The sequence below is a fragment of the Leuciscus leuciscus genome (assembly GCF_965113295.1).
Source record: "Leuciscus leuciscus genome assembly, chromosome: 2".
Classification (NCBI taxonomy): Eukaryota; Metazoa; Chordata; class Actinopteri; order Cypriniformes; family Leuciscidae; genus Leuciscus; species Leuciscus leuciscus.
In genome coordinates, this window is record NC_138726.1 from 55442319 (window position 1) to 55462740 (window position 20422).

Here is a 20422-nt window from a genome sequence, read left to right on the forward strand (position 1 = left end):
AACTGAGGTAAACACAATAAACGGCAGAAACACACAATGACATGATTTTGAGACGTTTTATTCTGGGGTTTTCGATTTAATACTGTGTGTTTGAAAAGCAAATGTTGATGGAGAGCCACAGAGAGGTGATCAGAATGAAGTGATCTTAAGTGAAATACATTTACCCAGAAATTACATCGTGGGGGATAAAAATAGCATCATTAATTGAAATTATTTGAAAATCGCCAATAGAAACTAAACCAACGTCGAGGCTTGTCTGAGGATGAAGGCATCAGATCCTTCCATCTCCTTTCAAAACTTCCAGAACATTCCAACACTTCCCTTTAAAAGAACCGGAGACCCTTTCTCTCTTTTTTTACACTGTGTGCTCTTAAAGGAATAGTTCACCCTAAAACGAAAAACCGTCATCATTTACTCGCGTTTAAAACCAGAATATCTCTCTCTTCTAGAGGCACCTTCACACCAAGGACGATAACTATAACGTTTTAATAATCGTTCAAATTCTACGAGAATATCCCCACCGAAACTACAATGACAACAACAAAGAGGAACGATATCGGTGGATTCCAGTTTTCAGAACGACATTTTCCCCGCTGATTAACAATAAAAACATTGACAGCCAATCAGAATCCAGCCGGCGTTAAAGAGCGCGAAAATTTAAAGCGGCAGAAGACCTAACGGCTGCGCTCGTTTATAGTAAGCAGAAGGTTGCGTCGACGCTAATATTGTTCTTTATAGTTATCGTCCTTGGTTTGAGCGGGCCTTTAAACTAATGTATGTTTTTCACAAGCTGACATATCATCAGAAAACCTGGAATATGGAGTACTAGGCCTACTTCCAGACAGATCCTGCTCAACTTCACCAAACATACAGAATGTCATACAGGTTTTGAACGATGAGGGTGAGTAAATGATGACAGAACTTTATTTTTGAGTGGACTATTTATTACAGGTGTGTGTACAATAATCTTTACCCACCGGTTTCACAGATAAGGCAGCTAGTCCCAGACTAAAATGCATGTTTGACCTATTTTAAATGAAAGCAACTTGATGTGATTTATCTAAAAAAATATGTCAGTGATATTGTTTTGTCTCACGATTCACACTTGAAATGTTTTTTTTATTTCTAAGTCTCGTTTATAAAAGCTACTCACATGTCCTAATTGAACTAAGGCCTAAACCCGGCTTAATCTAAGCCCTGTCTGTGAAACCATGCCTCAAAATAAGCACAACTGCATCGATATCTAGGCTTTTATTTAATGAATCCTTCTTGTACTACCCTGGATTTCAAGGTCTTTCCAGTGGTTTTAAGGCACTTTTGCTGGCAGAAACCTATCCGGTCAGTAGCTACAACACATACACTTTGCCATAACATCTTTAAGTTCATTTACTGGCTTTGGTTGATAATTTGGCACATATGCTCCAAATAAAAGAAAAACAAATCATGATTTTTGCTTTGAAAGACGTACATCATAAACAATATTAAAGGGGTGACACATGACAACACATCGTTCTGTGTAGAGACTAATCAGTTGTTCTCACAGTTTCATATTAAGAAGACTCTGGACAGCAGTAGTGCATTTTGGGGTCTTAAAATACAGTACAGACCAAACAAGAGGGGGGGTCTCTCTCGCATATTAATAATGCCTGTAGAATAAACGCAGCATGCATCTTCACAAGCGCTTATTAGCATCAACAAACACACTTTTTAATATATCTTTTATCACGTTTTTTTTTTAGGCACAGAGAGGAAAAGTAGCGTGCTAAAGTCAACATGAAACGCATTCACAACCCATTTTACCTTTATAATGTTGGGCGGGACTTATTTTTATTCATTTGGATGGCGAAAAGTGTTTCATATCCAGAATAAATCCAGATCTGAATGTGTGTGCATTGACTATTGGCCAGATTTCAGCAAGACTGCATTTATGTGCATTATATACAAGCCTAAAAAATGGCTAAATAGCTATTTGTCGAATCATTCAGAGTTATTATATTTCGATGAAAGATTATAAAGACATTCTTTGGCGTAGCGTAAGACCATGAACGTGTATTAGGAACGTGAAAAGGGTCGTTTTTGATTCCATGTTGACTCTTCATGTGGAGACACAAGCGTCTGACATCCAAATTGGACATCATTTGAGATTAAAAGCCCCCGTTGCACATCCCTCCGTTTAAAGGGTGGATGTAAGACACATACGGTACGATGTTAAAGCTAGCAGTGTGGGTTGTAGACAGAAAAACAGAACATTTATGAGGGGGAAACGAGGGATATTATTAACTCTCTCTCTGATTGAAAGCTACATTTGGAGGCTTTTGGAGAAAACGAGAGGAGAGAGAAAGAAGGAGAAAATGAAAGACGTTTATAAATCGCTCTCTCCGTACAGGGCGCTGGAGAAGGAGATGTAATCCAGGGCTCCAGAAGACCCTTCGGGGCCGGTGTACTTGGTCATGCGAGTGATGCAGTACTCGGCCTGCTCAGGTGGGAGTTCACGACGAAGCTCCTCCACAGTGATGAAGGGCTGAAGGACAAGAAGAAACACGTTTTTGTGATTACTTCAAAATCCTCCCTGAGGTTTTGTTTAGACACACGTGGAGCGAAGAGAAACGACTTGATCTCACCTTGTCGGAGGCCAGGATCTTGAAGGAGGCCATGACCTGTTCAGCAGTGTCAGTTTCAGCGGTCTCGCGTGTCATGAAGTCGATGAAGGCCTGGAAGGTGACCACGCCCGTGTTGTTGGGGTCCACCAGGGTCATGATGCGGGCGAACTCCACCTCACCCTGTCAAGAAACAGCCAATGAGGTTCAAGATACACATTTACCTTTGTGCTCAGTTATTGGTGTTCTGCAAAGCATCTATTGAGGTCCTGGTAGGGGGTTGGCAAAATATGAACATACATTTTTTTTATTTTTTTTTTAAAGTATGATGGAGAGATTTGCTACAAAATCATGTTCAACTACAAAGAGAAAAACCTTTAAAAATGACACCAAAATAATTTATTGTATTATAATTTTTATTTATTTATCCGAATTTAACAAAAATAAAAGAAATATTCAAATGTGTGGGAAAAATTCAAATGTATGATAGGCCTACCTCTATTTAGGACATTTAGTCAAATTATTTGTAGTTATTATTATTATTATTATTATTCATAGTTAATTTAACTTTGAATTATTATTTGATGTAGTAAATCTATGTGATAAAAAAATTGGCAAAATATTTGAAAATGAAAAATACTTGTTTTACTCAGCAAGGATGCCTAAAAATGTTCAAACGTGTCAGTAAAGACATTCATAATTTTACAAAAGATTTCTATTTTAAATAAATGGTCATTTTAATTAAAATAAAATTTTGTAAAATGTCATTTAAAAATAAATAAAAAGTAATTAATAAAGTCAGCAATTCTGACTTTTTCTCACAATTGCGAGGTTACATCTCGTAATTTTGACAGAATTGCCTTGTATTGCTTATGTTTATATGCTTATGTTAAATGCTTATATTCTGACAGAACTGCGTGATATAAAGTCGCAATTGTGAGTTATAAAGACAGAATTGTGTGTAATAAAGTCTAAAGCAATTCTGAGAAATAAAGTCCGAATTACGAGATGTAACTATTGTGAGATAAAAAGTCGCCTTTATCTTTTAAAATGTTTTATTTTGTGGCGGAAACAAGTTTCCATAGAACACAGCTCATAAAAATAGCCATTTTAATAATAATTTACAATATTACTATTTTACTGTATTTTTGTTCACATAAACACCGCCATTGTGAGCTGAAGAGACTTTAAAAAAAAAAAACGTATAATTTAACATTTGAATAATAATTGCATTTAGTGAGGATAAATAATTTGTCACAAATTTTTTTAAGGGGTGTGGCTATATACAAGTGGGCGGAGCTTCCCTTTCACTCACCAGATCGTAACCCATGGAAATCAGACATGCGCGGAAATCGTCGGGGTCCATCATGCCGTTTCTCTTCTGCAAGTTAAAAACAGTAATGAATCCACTTGTACACTACGCTCAGATATGAATGTTGGCGTGTCTCTCACTGACCCTGTCGAAGTGGTTGAAGGAGGCTCTGAACTCGTTGAGCTGCTCCTGGCTGATGCCCTTGGCGTCGCGGGTCAGGATCTGGTTCTCCACCTCGTTGATGGTGCGAGCGATGGTGGTGAGCAGCTGCTCCCATCCCACACGGACATGCTGGAGGAGGGAATGACGCAATCAGGGAATGTGTATTTCTTAGGTATTATGCTCTGTCTTTTTAGCTCTGATTTATTTGTATTTTTATGGTAACTTTGTAAAGAGTACTTTGGGCAAGGCATTAAAATAAAACTTAAAGGTGCATTTTGTAATATTTAGGAGGATCTTTTGACAGAAATGCAATATCATATACATAACTATGTTTTCAGTGGTGTATAAAGACCTTACATAATGAAACGTTACGTTTTTATTACCTTAGAATGAGCCGTTTCTATCTACATACACCGCGGGTCGCCTTACATTGATATGTTTCTACAGTGGCCCTGAATGGACATACCAGTTTCGTCACTATGTTGTTCTTCGTGCAAAGAAGCTAGCTAATGTTAGCGAATAAAACACTGACACAATGATAAACAGGTAACAATAATATTCGCAATAACATATCTTTTACTGAATAATTAAGTAAACCTAATTTCTTAATTTATCTTTGTAAATAAAACTCATTGCTGAACTGGCTACTCTCTGCTGTCTCAGACGACGACATCACTTCCTGTCGGCCACCCTTCTGTTGGGTGCAATTTGTAACCTCACCACTAGATGCCGCTAAAAATTACACACTGCACGTTTATTAATAATATTAAGAACAGATATAGGGGAGACCAGGTTAAATCATTAATATATTGTACAAAAAAGTAAAAATTTTCATAATTGCTGATAGTTTACAGATTTTTTTATATGTTATTCATAATAGTTTTACTATTTAAATTCTGCTAAAAAGTAATTAAATAAGAATAATAATAAAAAATGTTAAATACCCTTTTTTTGTATATATTTTTTGTTCCTCCTAAATCAGTGTCGATAAAACAAAAGTGACATTGTGACAACTTACCCCACTATAGGGTCAATATTAGTTCATAATTTTAAAGCTTGGCTGTTGTCAAGACTGTAATGTGTATATGTTTACAGAAATTGGTTTTCAAAAATAAATATTCACTGGAAGTGTGACAACTAGCCCCGGTCTTCCGTATAACGCAAATCTAAGTTTTGCACTAGGAATGATCATATGGTTCTTCTGAAAATTAAGCCTATCACTGCATCTGGAGTCGCATACTATCTGTGTGTGTGTGTGTGTGTGTGTGTGTGTGTGTGTGTGTGTGTGTGTGTGTGTGTGTGTGTGTGTGTGTGAATACCTCCATGGTGTAGTTGGTGTGTTTGTTGTCGAAGACGAGGGCCTCCTGGATGAGCTGGTGATCTCCCTCCAGTTTGTCAATGTTGGACTTGTAGTTAATGATGTTCTGCTCGTACTGCTTCAGATTATTCATCTGTTCCTCCAGAGAGCCGGAGATATCCACCGACACGTGACCAATCTCCTAATAACAGCAACACAGAGAAAGAGAGAGATAGGTAACAAATGTTTATTAGAAGAGGAAGAACAAAAATCTGTAAAGAAAAAAATGAAACAGCAAACAGTGTCGCTTCACAACCAGGCTAAAAACTAAAAGCTACTAAGAAATTAAACATGGTTATTTTTGCTCCTTATCTATTGGTGCCTTAAAATGACTATTGGTCATTATAGTAATCTAAAACCATCAAATAAATGTTAATTGAAATAAAACCTTGTAACTACTTTAGCTTACCTTTACTTGATGGACTGAAACAGAAATCATTAATAAAAATAGACCTTAAAAAAAACAAATAAAATGATAAAAATATAACAAAATTACTAAAACTTTAACTGAAATTGTAATGGAAACAGAAAATATAATAAATATTAATAGAAACTATAATTGTAGCTCAAAGATGGTAAAATAACGCTGCTCCTTATGCTGTTTCTGAAGATATTACTTCATTGAAGCTGTATGTGGGCAATACATCTTCAAATGCATAAGGACATGCAAAACAGTCATATTGTGAAATATTATTCCAATGTAAATCATCTGTTTTCTATGTGAATATACAGTAAAGTGCAATTTCTTCCTGTGATCAAAGCTGAATTTTCAGCATCATTACTCCAGTCTTCAGTGTCACATGATCCTTCAGAAATCATTCTAATGATGATTTGATGCTCAAGAAACATTCATTATTATTATCAATGTTGAAAACAGTTTTTTTACATTTTTATTTCATGATGCTATGATGAATAGAAAATTCAGCTTTGATCACAGGAATAAATTACATTTTAAAATATATTAAAATAGAAAACAGTAATTTTAAATTGTCAAAATATTTCACAATAATACCGTTTTTATTATTATTGTTTTTTATCAAATAAATGCAGCCTTGGTGAGCAGAAGAGGATGGGCAACTTAGCTCCAGCAGTAAGGAAAAGATTTATCCTGAACTCTGTCATGGAAACTATAAACTTTAATTAAACAATTTCATAATCACTTAAAAAAGGAATTTATACCTGTATGATACTATGCTGGACCAAATGGAAAGTGGATGGATGTATCATGTATGATTCAGCTGCGGCGCCATCTTCTGGTCAGACGCGGGAATTCATTCAGTGCGCGACTCTCACAGTGCATTATGGGTATTCTCTAGCCGTTGAGCGTACATCAGTTGAACACTCGTTATTGCGGTGCATTATAGGATTGAATGAGTGCACTCAATAACGTCCATTATAGTTTCAGACACCACTACAAATGACTGTACCCTCAAATAGTGCCCTAATTAACGGGATAGGGAGTGATTGCAGACACAGCCTTATCCTGAACACACTGATCATCAGGTTCAGGTGTGTTTGATTAGAGCTGGAGCTGAACTTTGCAGGACCGAAGTTGCCCAACCCTGATTTACACGCATTGATTGAACTAATCAATACACTAAAGTGAATTATACTTGTGAGAGCTCATGCCCTTTCACACCCACCTTGTTTGGTCCGGATTTTCGGACTTTTCAGTTTGATCCGAATCAAAATTATAGGTGTGAAACCTCCCCCTGGACCACGATCCGGACCAAACAGACCAAATTTGGTTAGACGAAAATAGGTAGTCTCGGTCCAGATCAAACTGAACAAAGGTTTGGTTCGTTTCTAGTGTGAACGCATTTCCTGTATGGTTCGGACTTGTCAAATTCTTGTCAAAGTTACCGGCCGAATTGACAACACGCTGACGTCAGACGCACGTCTGTTTACAAACCAATCAATGTCAAGATGCCGCCCACATAGATGATGACGACAGGACTCATGTAAAGTGCTTTAGTGCGCTCGCATAATTGCAATGTGAAACCAAACCAAAACTTACAGAATGTATGAAATGTATCAAAACATGAACTTTGATTCGGACTTTCAGGTGTGAAACTTCCCAACACTCATATCCTTCCCATCGCACCTGTTGAATAAGCTCACCTCCATCTTGGTCTGAATCCAGGGTCCGATGATGTTGGCCTGAGCGGCGAACGAGCGCCTCAGTCTCTCGTTGGCCTGTTGTCTTGCAACCTCCTCCTGTAGCATCTGGTCTCTGAGGGGAACCAGCTGCCTCACCTACAGACCGGACAATATCACACAGTCTGTCCCGTCTCTCACCGAATCAAGTACATTACCAGGGCTGCCAACTTTGAGTTTAGCTTGGAGTGAGAATTAGGGAGGATTTGCATCACACAATAAGTGTATTGTGATTGTCATAACATTTGGTAACTAAACAGAATTGTATTAAGTTTAGTGACAGCATGTTACAATGTTTATATGGTACACTTTACTGTTTTTATTATTGCTTGCCAGAAATTTCACGATTTCAATTCAATTCTTGTGATTTGATTCCGATCTTGATTCAATATCGATGCATTTGAATAAAAATTAGGTATAGTAGATGCATGTTATTTTTCTCAGGAAAATCACCTAATGCTGTAAACATACAGAGAGCCCTGTCAGCTGGTATTATTATTAAAAGGTTAAAAACAACAACTCAAATTAAATATAATGGGGGTTTTATTATAAAAACTAACATGTTATGGTCATAATATGGCTTTCCTGAGGTAAATGTTAGCCTACATGTGAAAAGTGTCAATTGCGTGAGTCTCACGCTGAATGCGTGAAAGTTGGCAGCCCTGAAATTGTGTGTGTGTGTGTGTGTGTGTGTGTGTGTGTGTACTCTGTACTCACAGCATCCCATTTGTTGCTGATGTCCTGTGGGCTGAGGACCGTGTATGGATTGACTCCGACCAGCTTGATGCCGTAGGTCTGAGCGATCTTCGTGATCTCGTTCTGGATGCCCATGATGGCAATGCGCTCCTTGTCGGCTTCTGGGATGGTGGCCTTGAACTGGTCGTGAGCTGTGATCAGACTCTGAAAGACAAACGGAGATTAAAAACATTAAAGCTGTAGTTAAAATAGTTGCTCCGTTCAATAACCAGCAAATGTCTTATAGTAGTGTTTAAACAAAGACTATAGATATACAAAGACGATGCACTCATATTACTCTGAATGGGAGAAAGTGCAATGTCATGTGCAATATGGCGGAATAAGTCCCGCCTTCTAAATAAAATAGCCAATCAGCAATTGGTAAAGTTATCAGTGTTCTAAGACACGCACTTATGACTTGGCCTGAAAAATTCTTTTTTTTTTTTCATGATTTAGAAACAATGATTACATCATTAACTACAATGAATCAACAGTGATTTCAAATATGAAGTTTAATCATAAGCTTAGTGAACAGCTTTGAGAACTGGATGGATGTTTACCCATTCAGAGAGATAGGGGCTGTACTGTGACTGAAATAGCTGCTCGAGAGGCGTTTTAAAGATGGCCAGCAAATGAAGTGACTTGGGACTTTGGCATAAACATTGGCGCTTTAAGAGCATTGCACAGAAACACTGGCTTGTCCCTTCACACTGACTGTGGCTGTTTCTCAAGTCTAAGAACTCAGGAAACTGCAGGCTTTCTCCCAATATTATGGTATTATTTCAAGCTGAATATTCTTTTCACTTGGAAATGCCTCACATTATGGAAGTTTAATGCATTGCAATTGCAGTTTGGTGTCATCTTTAAACCTGCACCTCAATGCACAGTATATTAAATCAATTGTGCATGAAACATCTTGCTTCTAACCTGGATTTCCTCAATGCTGTGCACAATGAACATGTCCTGTAGATCCTCCATGGCTCCATCCATCCAGTTGTTGAAGGGCGCCGCCCTCTTGGCGAACTCCAGGTACAGCTGATCAATTGTTTCCCACAGTTTTTCTACACGCTGGGGGAAGAAAGAAGAAAACATTTGGCTATAGTAATTTGCAAGGAACTTTCACAAATCATTTCCTGATAATCTTTTTACATACAGTCAAACCAAAAACTATTCAGACACCAGATATATTTTTTTACTAGTGAGTGCAGGACACTATATTTCATTTATGTAAGTGAGGATAGAAAAATAAAGTAAACTGTGACATATTATACCCAAAATGTCTTCATACAGTGACTACCAGTACAATTTATAAATATTTGGGACCAAAAATGATTCAGACACTTTGACCTGACCATGTTTTGCTGAAGTGTTTTTTCTTTAATTGCTATTGCAACCTTTTTACACCACAGACTGAACAAAATGAAGCATTGCTTGAGCTAAATTGGTATTATCTGATTGTGTAGTTAAATTGAACAGCTGACAGATATTCAACATAATTCATTTGTGAGACGGTCTAACAGAAGGACGGACAAAACCAGTGAACTATCGATTTGATAACTTAAATTTGATGACTGATAACTAAGTCATATTTTATTACCATTTTCTAAACTATAGAGAATAAACTGTGATAAAGTGAGAAATGTTGAAGGTGTCTGAATAAATGTTGGTTTGACTGGTATTACATTTGCACCTTTACAGTGGGCCGTCAATACATGTCTTCAAACTGTTCTAGATGTGAGTTTGATTCAGGTGTGTAGCGTGTGTGTTCACCTCCAGAGAGTCTCTTCTCTTCTGGGTGAGGGTTCCCAAGTTGTCCCACTGGTCACAGATTCCCTGGCAGCGGGCGTTGACTGTAGTGGCATCATGATAGTCCAGCTCACTAGTCAGAGGGAAAGACAAATCTGAGCACCTTTGAAAAGCTGTATGGAGATCTCTGGATGAAACCTGACATTGTGTTAAATGTATAGATTCATTATTGAACCTCATGAAACATATTTTGATCGGCCCCTTCAGACATTCTGTTGACTATAAGAAACTTTGCAACTAACTCTCATAGAGTATTAGTAGACTTTCTGCATATTATCTGCTAACACTTTATTGTGATGCTTCCCCAACAGACATTCTTCTGACTATAAGTAGCTTTGCAACTACTTATTCTTTGAACCCTAAACCCACCCTTAACAGTCTACTAATAATACTAAAACTCAAATGAAAGTTAGTTGACATACAGTTGCAACGTTACAGTATATAATTATTATATTAAATATATTATAGTCAACAGAATGTCTAAAGGGGACCATAAAAATAAAGTGTAACCAAATATATTAACATATAACAACAATATTACTTATTTCATTCTTTTGATTTTGGGGTGAAATATGACCCAGACATGTTTCTGACGGGTTTCGTAAGAGAACTCTCTTACTTCAGCTCTTGAGCGATGGCTGCGATCTGCTCCACTCTGTCCTGGTGGGCGGCCAGGTCGCTCTCGAACGCCTCGTGTTTCCTCATGAGAGCCCTGATCTCCATCAGAGAGGCCGTCTCGTAGTCCTTCTGAGACAGCAGGTGCTCCTTTCCTGCAAACAGAGAACCTCAAATCAGCAACGCGTTCTGGAATGCCTGCATATGTTCGTTTTGCTGAAAAGATGGAGTCACAGTAGTGATATTTTGCAGGCAATTGACCCTTCACAGGGAGTTTGATTGACAGGCGATCTGACCAATCATAATCCGCCATTCTCTGAATCCTCCATTTTTTCTAACAAAGCGGTCAGGAGAGTTAGTAGATTAATGTTGGAGGATTTGAACTTGAACTGACGTCTACGGTTGAAACAACATTCCTTCTGATGTTCATTCATGTTTATTTGATGCTCTAAATTAACTAGAAGGAAGAGATGATCGGTTCACGAGCAGCTTTAACTGAGGATCTGTCAGACACATTAAACAGCCACAAAACGGTATTTATTGTTTAAATTTCGTTAAAAATTACCAAATTTGAAAGTTGAGACGTTGTATGCCGCGATGTATGTTTCACTGCGTGAGAACATCTGTGGCGTGAGAGCGGCGTGGCTTGTCAGACATAGCAATAGTAACTAAAGGGGGCGGGTCTTTGCGAACGGTCCATTGTCTAGTGTCAATAGTGTAATGATGTATGAAGTAGAGGTCGACCGATAGTGGATTTTACCGATAACGATAACTAGGTTGGACCACCCTGACCGATAACTGGTTAAACAACCGATGGATACTGAATGAAAACAAGCATAACACATAAAATAGTGCTAAACTTCATTACAAAAATGTAAAAACAGTACTGAACCATGAAAGTGTTCTATACTTTTTAATATAAATATTTTAATACATTAATTATACGTTAAACATTCATGTAAGTTCATAGTGTTTTAACAAATTTTAAGAGATACAACTTTAAAATGTATTAGTAAATGTTGACATTAACAAATGAACAGTGCTTTTATTAAAGTAAAAAATGGACTCTTATTGTAAAGTGTTACCATTTCATATAAATCCATACATGCTTAAAGTTGGCCATTTTATATATTTACACAAAGGCCATAGCATTAAATTAGACACGCATATTGTATGTATACTCTCACACGTTATTTGCTTCTATTTTAGGACACTTGATGATCAAAATAACAAAATATGTATTACAGTGATGATAAAAAAGAACTGAAATCAATTTCGTTTCTGATTTGTTTACAAGGTTTCTGTCGATACAGTTTGCTTTCTCACATCACTAGCTTTAAATATGAAACTTCGCCGGCTAATGAATGCATAAAAGCGACCAGCTGGATATAAACTAATGAAAATAGATGGCAACAATTGTGACATTAAACATTTGGGTCGGGCTTGCGTGTTTTTGTCACATTGTTTTAACCGCTTGAGGTACTAACGTTAGCGTCCTCTCAGTCTCGACAGCAAACACACTGCTGTTCTCCACTAATGCAGCATCTACTCAACAAATCAATTACTTTATAATGATATGAAAACACGTACGGAAGTGTATTACTGTATACATATCATTTCATTTGATAATCTGTCATTCTCTGTTTTACACCCGCTCTGTGCAGCGCAGTCAAGCGTGTCAAAACAAACTCCACGAGCGTCAGTGATGTTTTATTGCTCCTCTAGAGGGCGCTCTCGTTCTGTATAATGACAGCAGACGCTTCTCCGCCGCTCCAGCAACGGACGCAACCCGGAAAAACTATCGGTATGGAGTTTTGCTGGAACAATTGGGTATCAGTGCCAATTAATCTGCAAAACCGATCAATCGGTCGACCTCCAGTATGAAGCACAGCTAACACTGAAGTCACTTTCAAACCAAGCATCTTTCTGTTGGTCAACGTTGCGAACCTGTTGTGAAATCTGCCCAGATTTCTCATCTACTCACTAGTCCACTTTTAAAGCCTTGAGTTTAAACTCACACTCTTGCAAACTATTCTAACTCAAACATCTTGAAGTCTTTAAGTAAAAATTGAAAGACTCAGTGGTGCCGTTGAAGTCGTACTACCATTCGTTTATCGCCTACGTTTAGCTTTTTACTTCTGCCGATTGTATTTAGGTAAAAAAATTTACTAAAAGTCGTGTTCATATGAGAAGATTATCCTGACGCACAAAATATGTAAGAATCCTAAACTTTTGTTGCGAAATCTGCATGGGAAAAAATTCATGATTGCGTGGATTCCTATTGAAATGACAAAAAAAAAGAAGTTTATTTAAGTTAAAGTATATTTTCCAAGTATTCTTTATGTAATAAGTGTACTAACATAAATGCAAGTGTATGATTTCAATATCTCTTGGGACTAAATTGGCCCACGTTTTTCTTTATAGAAGTATTTGTACCAGTATTAGTGTCCCAGTGCTGAACTTTAACCAGTAGTAAAAGTTTTGGCCTCACGAAAAATTCCAGATAACGTGAATTCCTATTGAAATGACTAGATTTCGCCTGTGTAAATTCAACAAAGAACGCTAAACGTGACCGCACATTAAGTGTAAGCGACATATAAATCACACATATTGCGCACAGCACTTTACCAGCGATCTACAGTATTCCTTTTTTGAAAGTGTGAAAGGATCATGTATTTTAGAGATGAATGGGAACGCTAACGGATGGTTTTCTGTGTTTGAGTACCTGAGGTCCAGGACTCGTGCAGGGAGCATTTCTGCTTGAACTTCTCGGCCAGATGATCGAGTCTCTCCAGACGACGGATCTCAGTGAGGAGCCATTCCTCATAGCCCTTCTCCACCTGCTCCAGACCTTTCCAGGCGTTAGCAATGTCCTGCAACAAAACACAAAACACGCGCTTAGTTTCGAATCGTACCTTGATCAATGAGTCAAATCTCAATCAATTTACACGATTCACTCTAAAAAGTGTTCAGTTCACTTAAACCTGTTGCCTTAAAAGTAAATAAACTCAATGCTAAATTGAAAAAATTCCACATAACTTAATTTTTTCGATTAAGCATGAAGTTTATTTACGTAATCATTTTAAGGCAATGGGTTTCCTAATTTTTTTTAAAGTTAAAGGTATAGCGGAGGATGTTTTACTTCCTGGTGGGTAACCTATACTATTGGTCCTCCTAATTGTCAATCATTCTGGTGAATCAACCAAACTTTTCAAAAAGTGGAGAGGGCGGGTCTTATCTAAAATTTGGAAAGATCCTCCGCTATACCTTTAAGTCAACTGATCACTTTTTACAGTGTTTGATTGGCTGATTTCTAAGGAGTGGGAGTGGCTGTTCATAAAGTCAAGCTGCTAGCAGTTTTCAACCAATGCTTAGGAGCAGCATACAGAAGATGCTTTTCAAAAGGGTCAGAATTGGGGCCTGAAGATGAAACCTAAGTTTTGCGATGGGTTTCATGACTTACCGACACCATCTTCCCCTCGGAGGGCATGAAGGCCGGGCGGTTGCTCAAGCGGAGCTTCGTCTGCAGGGTGTTGAAGTTGATCTCCAGCTGGCATTTCTCCTGAACGCGTGGAGGCTTGTGGACGCGCCTGTAGTCCCGGAAATCCTCCAGCTTCTGCTGCATGGCTCGCATGGTCTGCTCCGCCACACGGTTCTCCAGCCACGGGATGGTGCGACGGATCCACTCCAACAACTACAGAGGTTTAGACGGAGAATGATGGGCATGAGACAAGGTTTAGAAGGAACAAGATTAGGTTTTTTCCTAACCCTAGTGAGATGCCACCTAAACGGCTCCTGACGCGAAACAGTGATCAGCATGAATATGCTTTCTTAAGAGAACAAAGTACTTTTTTTTGTTGAAATTATATTTATTCTCAATGCTGATTTTCATTTACTATTTTTTTTTTTCTTATTCAAAACAGCATCAATTAGAGGCTGTAAAATAAATCTATGGAGCCCCTAAGTGGACATATTGTAGTGATATATAGACATATAGATTGGAAGAGAAATTTTACGCAGACAAACTTTGCATTCGTACACAAAACATTCGAACGCAAAAGATTTGCAAGCGAATGCAGAGTTTTTCAGGGGAACCCCGGCCCAAACCTTTACGAGCGAATCCAAAAGCACTGAAATGTAGTTTTTCCTCACATCTCTTTTTTTTTTATCAGCAAAATACCATAATAATGTTGCTTTATGAGATTACGGGTTTTTTGCTAAATTTGAGGCTGTACTGTGTGTATCATTTGCACTAAAACACCAAAAGTTTTCATCCAAAATGGCTGGCAAATTTAAGGGAAGTGTCATTTGATATATTTTTCGTGTACATTTATGCATTTTGCATTTGTTTCAAGGCTACAGCAGTTTAGAATTGCTAGCACCAGTTAAACAATCAGAAAAACCCCAAAACCCGTGTTTTACTTACTACCCTGGCTGAAAACTTAAGTTTAAACTATCCGGCTTTTAGACTAGCCGGCTAGTCTCCAAAACCATCAATCCACACCAGCGTGACCTGTGGAAACCAGCTTGCTGACTGGTTAGGCTGGTTTAAGATGCGTTTCTTATTGAATAGTACTGATATAAAAGAGTTACACTTATAAAAAGGTACTATTTCAACCAATATTTGTGTGTAATATGAATTTTGTCTGAGTATGAGTCTTAAAACCCTTAGCATTTTTGCACTTCCAGTTGTCTTGTCTTACTGGGTTTTTGGTTTAATGCCTGAAATAAGGTCTGCGGTGAACACAAGCTCAAGACATTTTCATTATACGACATAAAATACATCAGTAATGCCCTACTTTTTTTTTTGTTTACTCCTTTACAATGTCTTGAAAAAGGCTGTCATCAAGTGGCTAAATGGGACTACAGAACTTTTCGGGAACATTAAACATCATCAAGCTGACCAGTAAAACTCATCTACTCACTTTTACAGTTTATTATCACACACTTACAAACTATTCTAACTCCACTTTGGAATTTTGGAACGTTTGGAACACTCTATTGGAATCACAGGTTTGTGAAACACAGGCAGATCTCCTCACCTCACTGGCCAGTTTCTCATACTCCTCCATCAGCCTCTCGTTCTCCTGGTTCACAGCCAGAACCTTGCAGATTCTGTTAGCAGCCGTCTCGGCCTGACGAGAGACGGAGAAAACCAGCAGCTCATTTAGTGACATAACCAATTCAGTGTGGAGTTAATGCGCCTGTATCCAAGTCTCCTCACTTCATTTACTTTAATTCACACGTTCATTTACTCTGCGTTACGCTGGAGTGCGTCTTGAAGCTCAATGCATTACTGAAATCATTTTCCTTCAGTCATTTACACGAACTGATCCCAGTTTGTACATCTTACACTGTAATGAGGATAGCCTTTTTAGTTTGAGAAATTGAATTCAAATGAAATCTGATTTGTGGCGACTTTTTACCTGTTCGGCACCGGCGAAAGCATGGTAAAAGCAGGACACGTAGGTCATGATGGCTTTCTCATCAGGTTTAGGGGTGTTAACAATGTCTGAGGACAAAAGTAAGAGAGAATCAAGTTGAGTTGAAGTCTGCGGTCATCTCGGGGAATTTGGTTTGTCAAGATTACATTTTAATAACATTTCAAACCAGCAATAAAACCCCACAACCTTGGTATCATACATTTCTACTTATTTTAACCTGCTAACGTGTGGTAGAACACCGGTGGTATATATATATATATATATATATATATATATATATATATATATATATATATATATACACAGTATATTCTCCATAAATAAACTTTAATCTTGACAAACTATTGATCATTAGAAAGCTCATGCCTTTAATATGAAATATGATCCCTCTTACGCATCCACTGAGAAAAAGCTAACAGGTTAAGCTCAAATTATACTAAAAAGTTGGGTTTTTCTGGCTGATCCAGCTACTGTAAATATACTTGGAGTAAATAGTCTTATCAAAAAGATGACTGGCTCTTTTAAATGAAAGGCGGGAGTTAATTTTGTGTGTCACATGCATCTCCTCCTCCTAATAATGTATGAAGGTTAATTGGTTTTAAAACCAAATTTCAGATGTTTTAAGACCTGCACAAATAAAAATGAATACTGAATGCCCAGAATCATGCAATCTCAAAATAAATGTATTATATCTCAGATTTTTTTAACTTAATTAAACAGGCCGGGCACACATTTAATCGCAAAACAGGGTCTCTGCAAGTTTAAATTACTCAAGACATGTTTTATTCAATATTTGTATTGAAAAAGGTTTATTTACCAATACATAGGAATTAGAGGTAAACGATCAATATTGGATTTTCTGACATGCTAATAATGTATTTAAACAAGTGCAATAAACTGATTATTGTGGCAATACTAGTCAAATCTATATAATGAACGTGTTAAATAATTGTTTTGGGGTGGCCAAGAGAAAAGCCTCAAGAGTTTGCTCTGAATTAAATGCCAGATACGGTTTGTGTAATCAAAATACCAATAATAAACAAACAAACAAACAAAATAAGATTTTGTGCTTAATAATGCAGGATACTCGATAAACAAGCCCGGGACTTTTATTTTGAAATGTCTATGCTTTTACTGCATGAGGGGGATGAAATATACACTCTTACAATCAGCTAAGGATGTTACAATATAAAAACCATGAAGTTAACAGTCATAATCTATAGAAAATAAGCAATAATTTGTCATAAATGTGTGATATTTATCACTGCTCTGAAACTGCGAGCCTGTAAAACATGCAACAGCATCACCTTTTGAAGTTTAATAATCACATTAGATCATATCATGATTCTTGTTTTTCGGTCCCCAAATTTAAGACATCTTATAACAATCATTTTTGTTATACCATTAAGATAAGGCACAATTTTAGTTTAGGGGTATCATTTGAGGCCCGCTTTCACTCACCTTCAGCGTCGAGCATCTTCGGGATGTCCAGGTATTTCTCTGCCACCTCAAACGCAGTGTTCAGGTTTCCAATAGGGTCGTCCTTCAGAGGAAACACAAAAATCACACACACTGACCCCGTGAAAACTCATGCCATGATTCTACTCTATTGCACTTTACATGAATATGGTGCATTTATTTGCTCCATGAATTTTTAAAGGCACATTTTTTTGTTTTGTTTCAGGCCTTATTTTTAACCCTATTTGTGGGCCGTATATTTGGCTTGTATGATTTTTTTCTCCAACAGTTTTTTATTTTAAGCCATTCAAGCAAAATGGACTGTAGAACAACCGTCGACTTTTAGCAGCAGAAAGACTCCAGTGTGGCTCATTCAACCAGATTTTAGTGTCAGAACTATCCTTTTTATAATTAATAATTTTAGATTTTTTAAATCAAACATTTGAGCAGATCTGGCACTTTGGACTCAAGTATAGGGATGCACCGATCATGATTTTTCATTGGCGATTCAGATTTTATTAATTTTTTTACACGCAATTTGGCCGATTCCGATAGCAGTTGCTGATTTATTTATTTTTACAAGCAATTTGCCGATACTGGCTGCCGAATTATTTTTTTTATTTTTATTTTCACGATTTTCTTTATTTGCTCTATAACAGAGTTTATTTGCTTATTTGCTCTATCTATTTTGCTCCAAACTGACCTGTAACCATTTGGTATCAGACACACCTGCACAAAACAAGAACAGCAAACGCACTGAATGATGTAAATTCACTCTCTGACAGGTGACGCTTATGGACCTGCAGCAATATAACGTTTCCTTGATCAACCTCATGATTACAGACTTCGTAATATTTTCATATATTTTGAGAAGTTCGGAATAAAGATCGGCCAAAACAAAACTAAAAACCAGGTGCGGATTGTATATTGGGAGCAAAAACTGTCCGTCTCAGGTGCATCTGTAGGATAAACCTTTTGAGTGTAGACAGTGGAAATATAAATACTGTGTGCTGAAATGGCTTAAAACTCCCCACAGAGAATAAATGTGAAACATTTAAAGGCAAACTGATCAATAAAGTGCGAGTGACTGTCACCTTTCTGAGTTTAGAGTAGTCGATGAGGTCTGGTCTGTGTCTGTGGATGAGAGCGCACAGAGCGAGGCCGTCCTTCCAGCTGAGAAACAGCAAAACACATGAGCAAACTATAGCCTACTGAGAGAACCTCAACAATACATACAGAAATACTGATGTTCTACTGAGAGAACCTCAACAATACATACAGAAATACTGATGTTCTACTGAGAGAACCTCAACAATACATAAAACACTAAACTTTACAGTAAGTTTCCTTCTGTTAACCTTAGTTAAGTACAGTAGTTAACATGAACTAATAATGAAAAATACCTTTAAAGCATTTATTAATCTCAATGTTTATTTCAATATTTACTAAAATATTGTTCAAATCAAAAGTTGTATCTGTTAAGTAACGTTAACAAAGAATAATAAATACTGTGACTAAATTAATTGCTCAGTGCATTAACTAATGTTAACTAACGGGACCTTATTGTAAAATGTTGCCATAAAGTAAGTGTTTTATTTTAATTTTTTTAATGTAGTCATTTAAGTGTTTATTTAGCATGAAAACGAATGCTTATCATGAGCTTTGACGTGAAAAATAAATAAAAATAAATAAATGTGATTCGAATAACAAAACAATGCAGGGTTATTATAGTTAACTAAAACCAAAAGCATTACAAATATTTTTGTTACTTCAAATAAAATGAGCGTTAACTGAAATAAAATATACAAAAAGTTAAACATATTCTATTTCAGGTACTGAAGCTGCCAAGGCAACATTTATTATTTTCATTTAGTTTAACTTGATGTACAAAAAAAAAAAAAAATCCATACAGACAAAAACTTCTAAATTTGTAAAAAAAAATCAAAAAAAATTTTTTTTACTAAAACTAACTACAATTAAAATTAAACCAGAAAAAAATGAAATACAACTGATTCAAAATATTGATAAAAACTCTAATAGTATAGCTCTCTCTATGATAGTAAAATAACACTCAAACAATGAAGCTAAATGTGATATTACTTATGATGGGTTTTTATGTCATTGCTAATTTAATTTAAATACTTTTTTAAATTGTAAAAATGTTTTGCAATTGTTGTTAATAAATAATAAAAACAGAAATCTGATAATTTGGAGTTCAAGCCTATTAACCTCTGTGTAGATTTTTTATGATTTTCTAATTAATAGATATTAATAAATCGTATCCGATAGAGCAAAGACAGCAGAAAGTGACGTTCAGAGATTAGACTCCTGTGTGTGTGTGTGTGTGTGTGTGTGTGTGTGTGTGTGTGTGTGTGTGTGTGTGTGTGTGTGTGTGTGTGTGTTCAGTCACTGTCACCTGATGTGGAAGTTCTGTACGTTGACGTTCCTGTAGGGGGCGGTCTTTCTCTGACACCACAGCAGAAGACCCTCTTTAGCAGATGTCTCTGTGGAGTCACACACACACACACACACACACACACACACACACACACACACACACACACACACACACACACACACACACACACACACACACACACACACACACACACACACACACAACAGAAAACCATTTGCTTATTATGCAGAACTCATCTGAAGTGATAATGAGTGTTGAATCAGTAACATGAGCTGTCAAGTCGATTCGTGATTGTCCTTGTCCTGATGTGTGGATGTGTGTGTGTGTGTGTGTGTGTGTGTGTGTGTGTGTGTGTGTGTG

The 20422-nt window shown here is 37.0% G+C and overlaps 1 protein-coding gene across 1 annotated transcript in view; it reads right to left on the reverse strand.

The window, feature by feature from the left end:
* Nucleotides 1-42: 42 nt before the first annotated feature.
* Nucleotides 43-20422, reverse strand: part of actn3b (actinin alpha 3b) — a 46942-nt gene continuing 26562 nt past the window's right edge. The window contains exons 7-23 of the mRNA XM_082162340.1: nucleotides 20060-20147; nucleotides 18738-18816; nucleotides 17647-17728; nucleotides 16168-16253; nucleotides 15784-15876; nucleotides 14205-14435; nucleotides 13467-13614; nucleotides 10746-10896; nucleotides 10091-10199; nucleotides 9248-9388; nucleotides 8303-8485; nucleotides 7550-7684; nucleotides 5391-5570; nucleotides 4054-4200; nucleotides 3913-3978; nucleotides 2622-2780; nucleotides 43-2521 (exon numbers count right to left, since the gene is read on the reverse strand). Of these exons, the coding sequence (XP_082018466.1) occupies nucleotides 2363-2521; nucleotides 2622-2780; nucleotides 3913-3978; nucleotides 4054-4200; nucleotides 5391-5570; nucleotides 7550-7684; nucleotides 8303-8485; nucleotides 9248-9388; nucleotides 10091-10199; nucleotides 10746-10896; nucleotides 13467-13614; nucleotides 14205-14435; nucleotides 15784-15876; nucleotides 16168-16253; nucleotides 17647-17728; nucleotides 18738-18816; nucleotides 20060-20147 (2237 nt within the window). The 3' untranslated portion in view covers nucleotides 43-2362. The remainder of the gene's footprint in view (nucleotides 2522-2621; nucleotides 2781-3912; nucleotides 3979-4053; nucleotides 4201-5390; nucleotides 5571-7549; nucleotides 7685-8302; nucleotides 8486-9247; nucleotides 9389-10090; nucleotides 10200-10745; nucleotides 10897-13466; nucleotides 13615-14204; nucleotides 14436-15783; nucleotides 15877-16167; nucleotides 16254-17646; nucleotides 17729-18737; nucleotides 18817-20059; nucleotides 20148-20422) is intronic.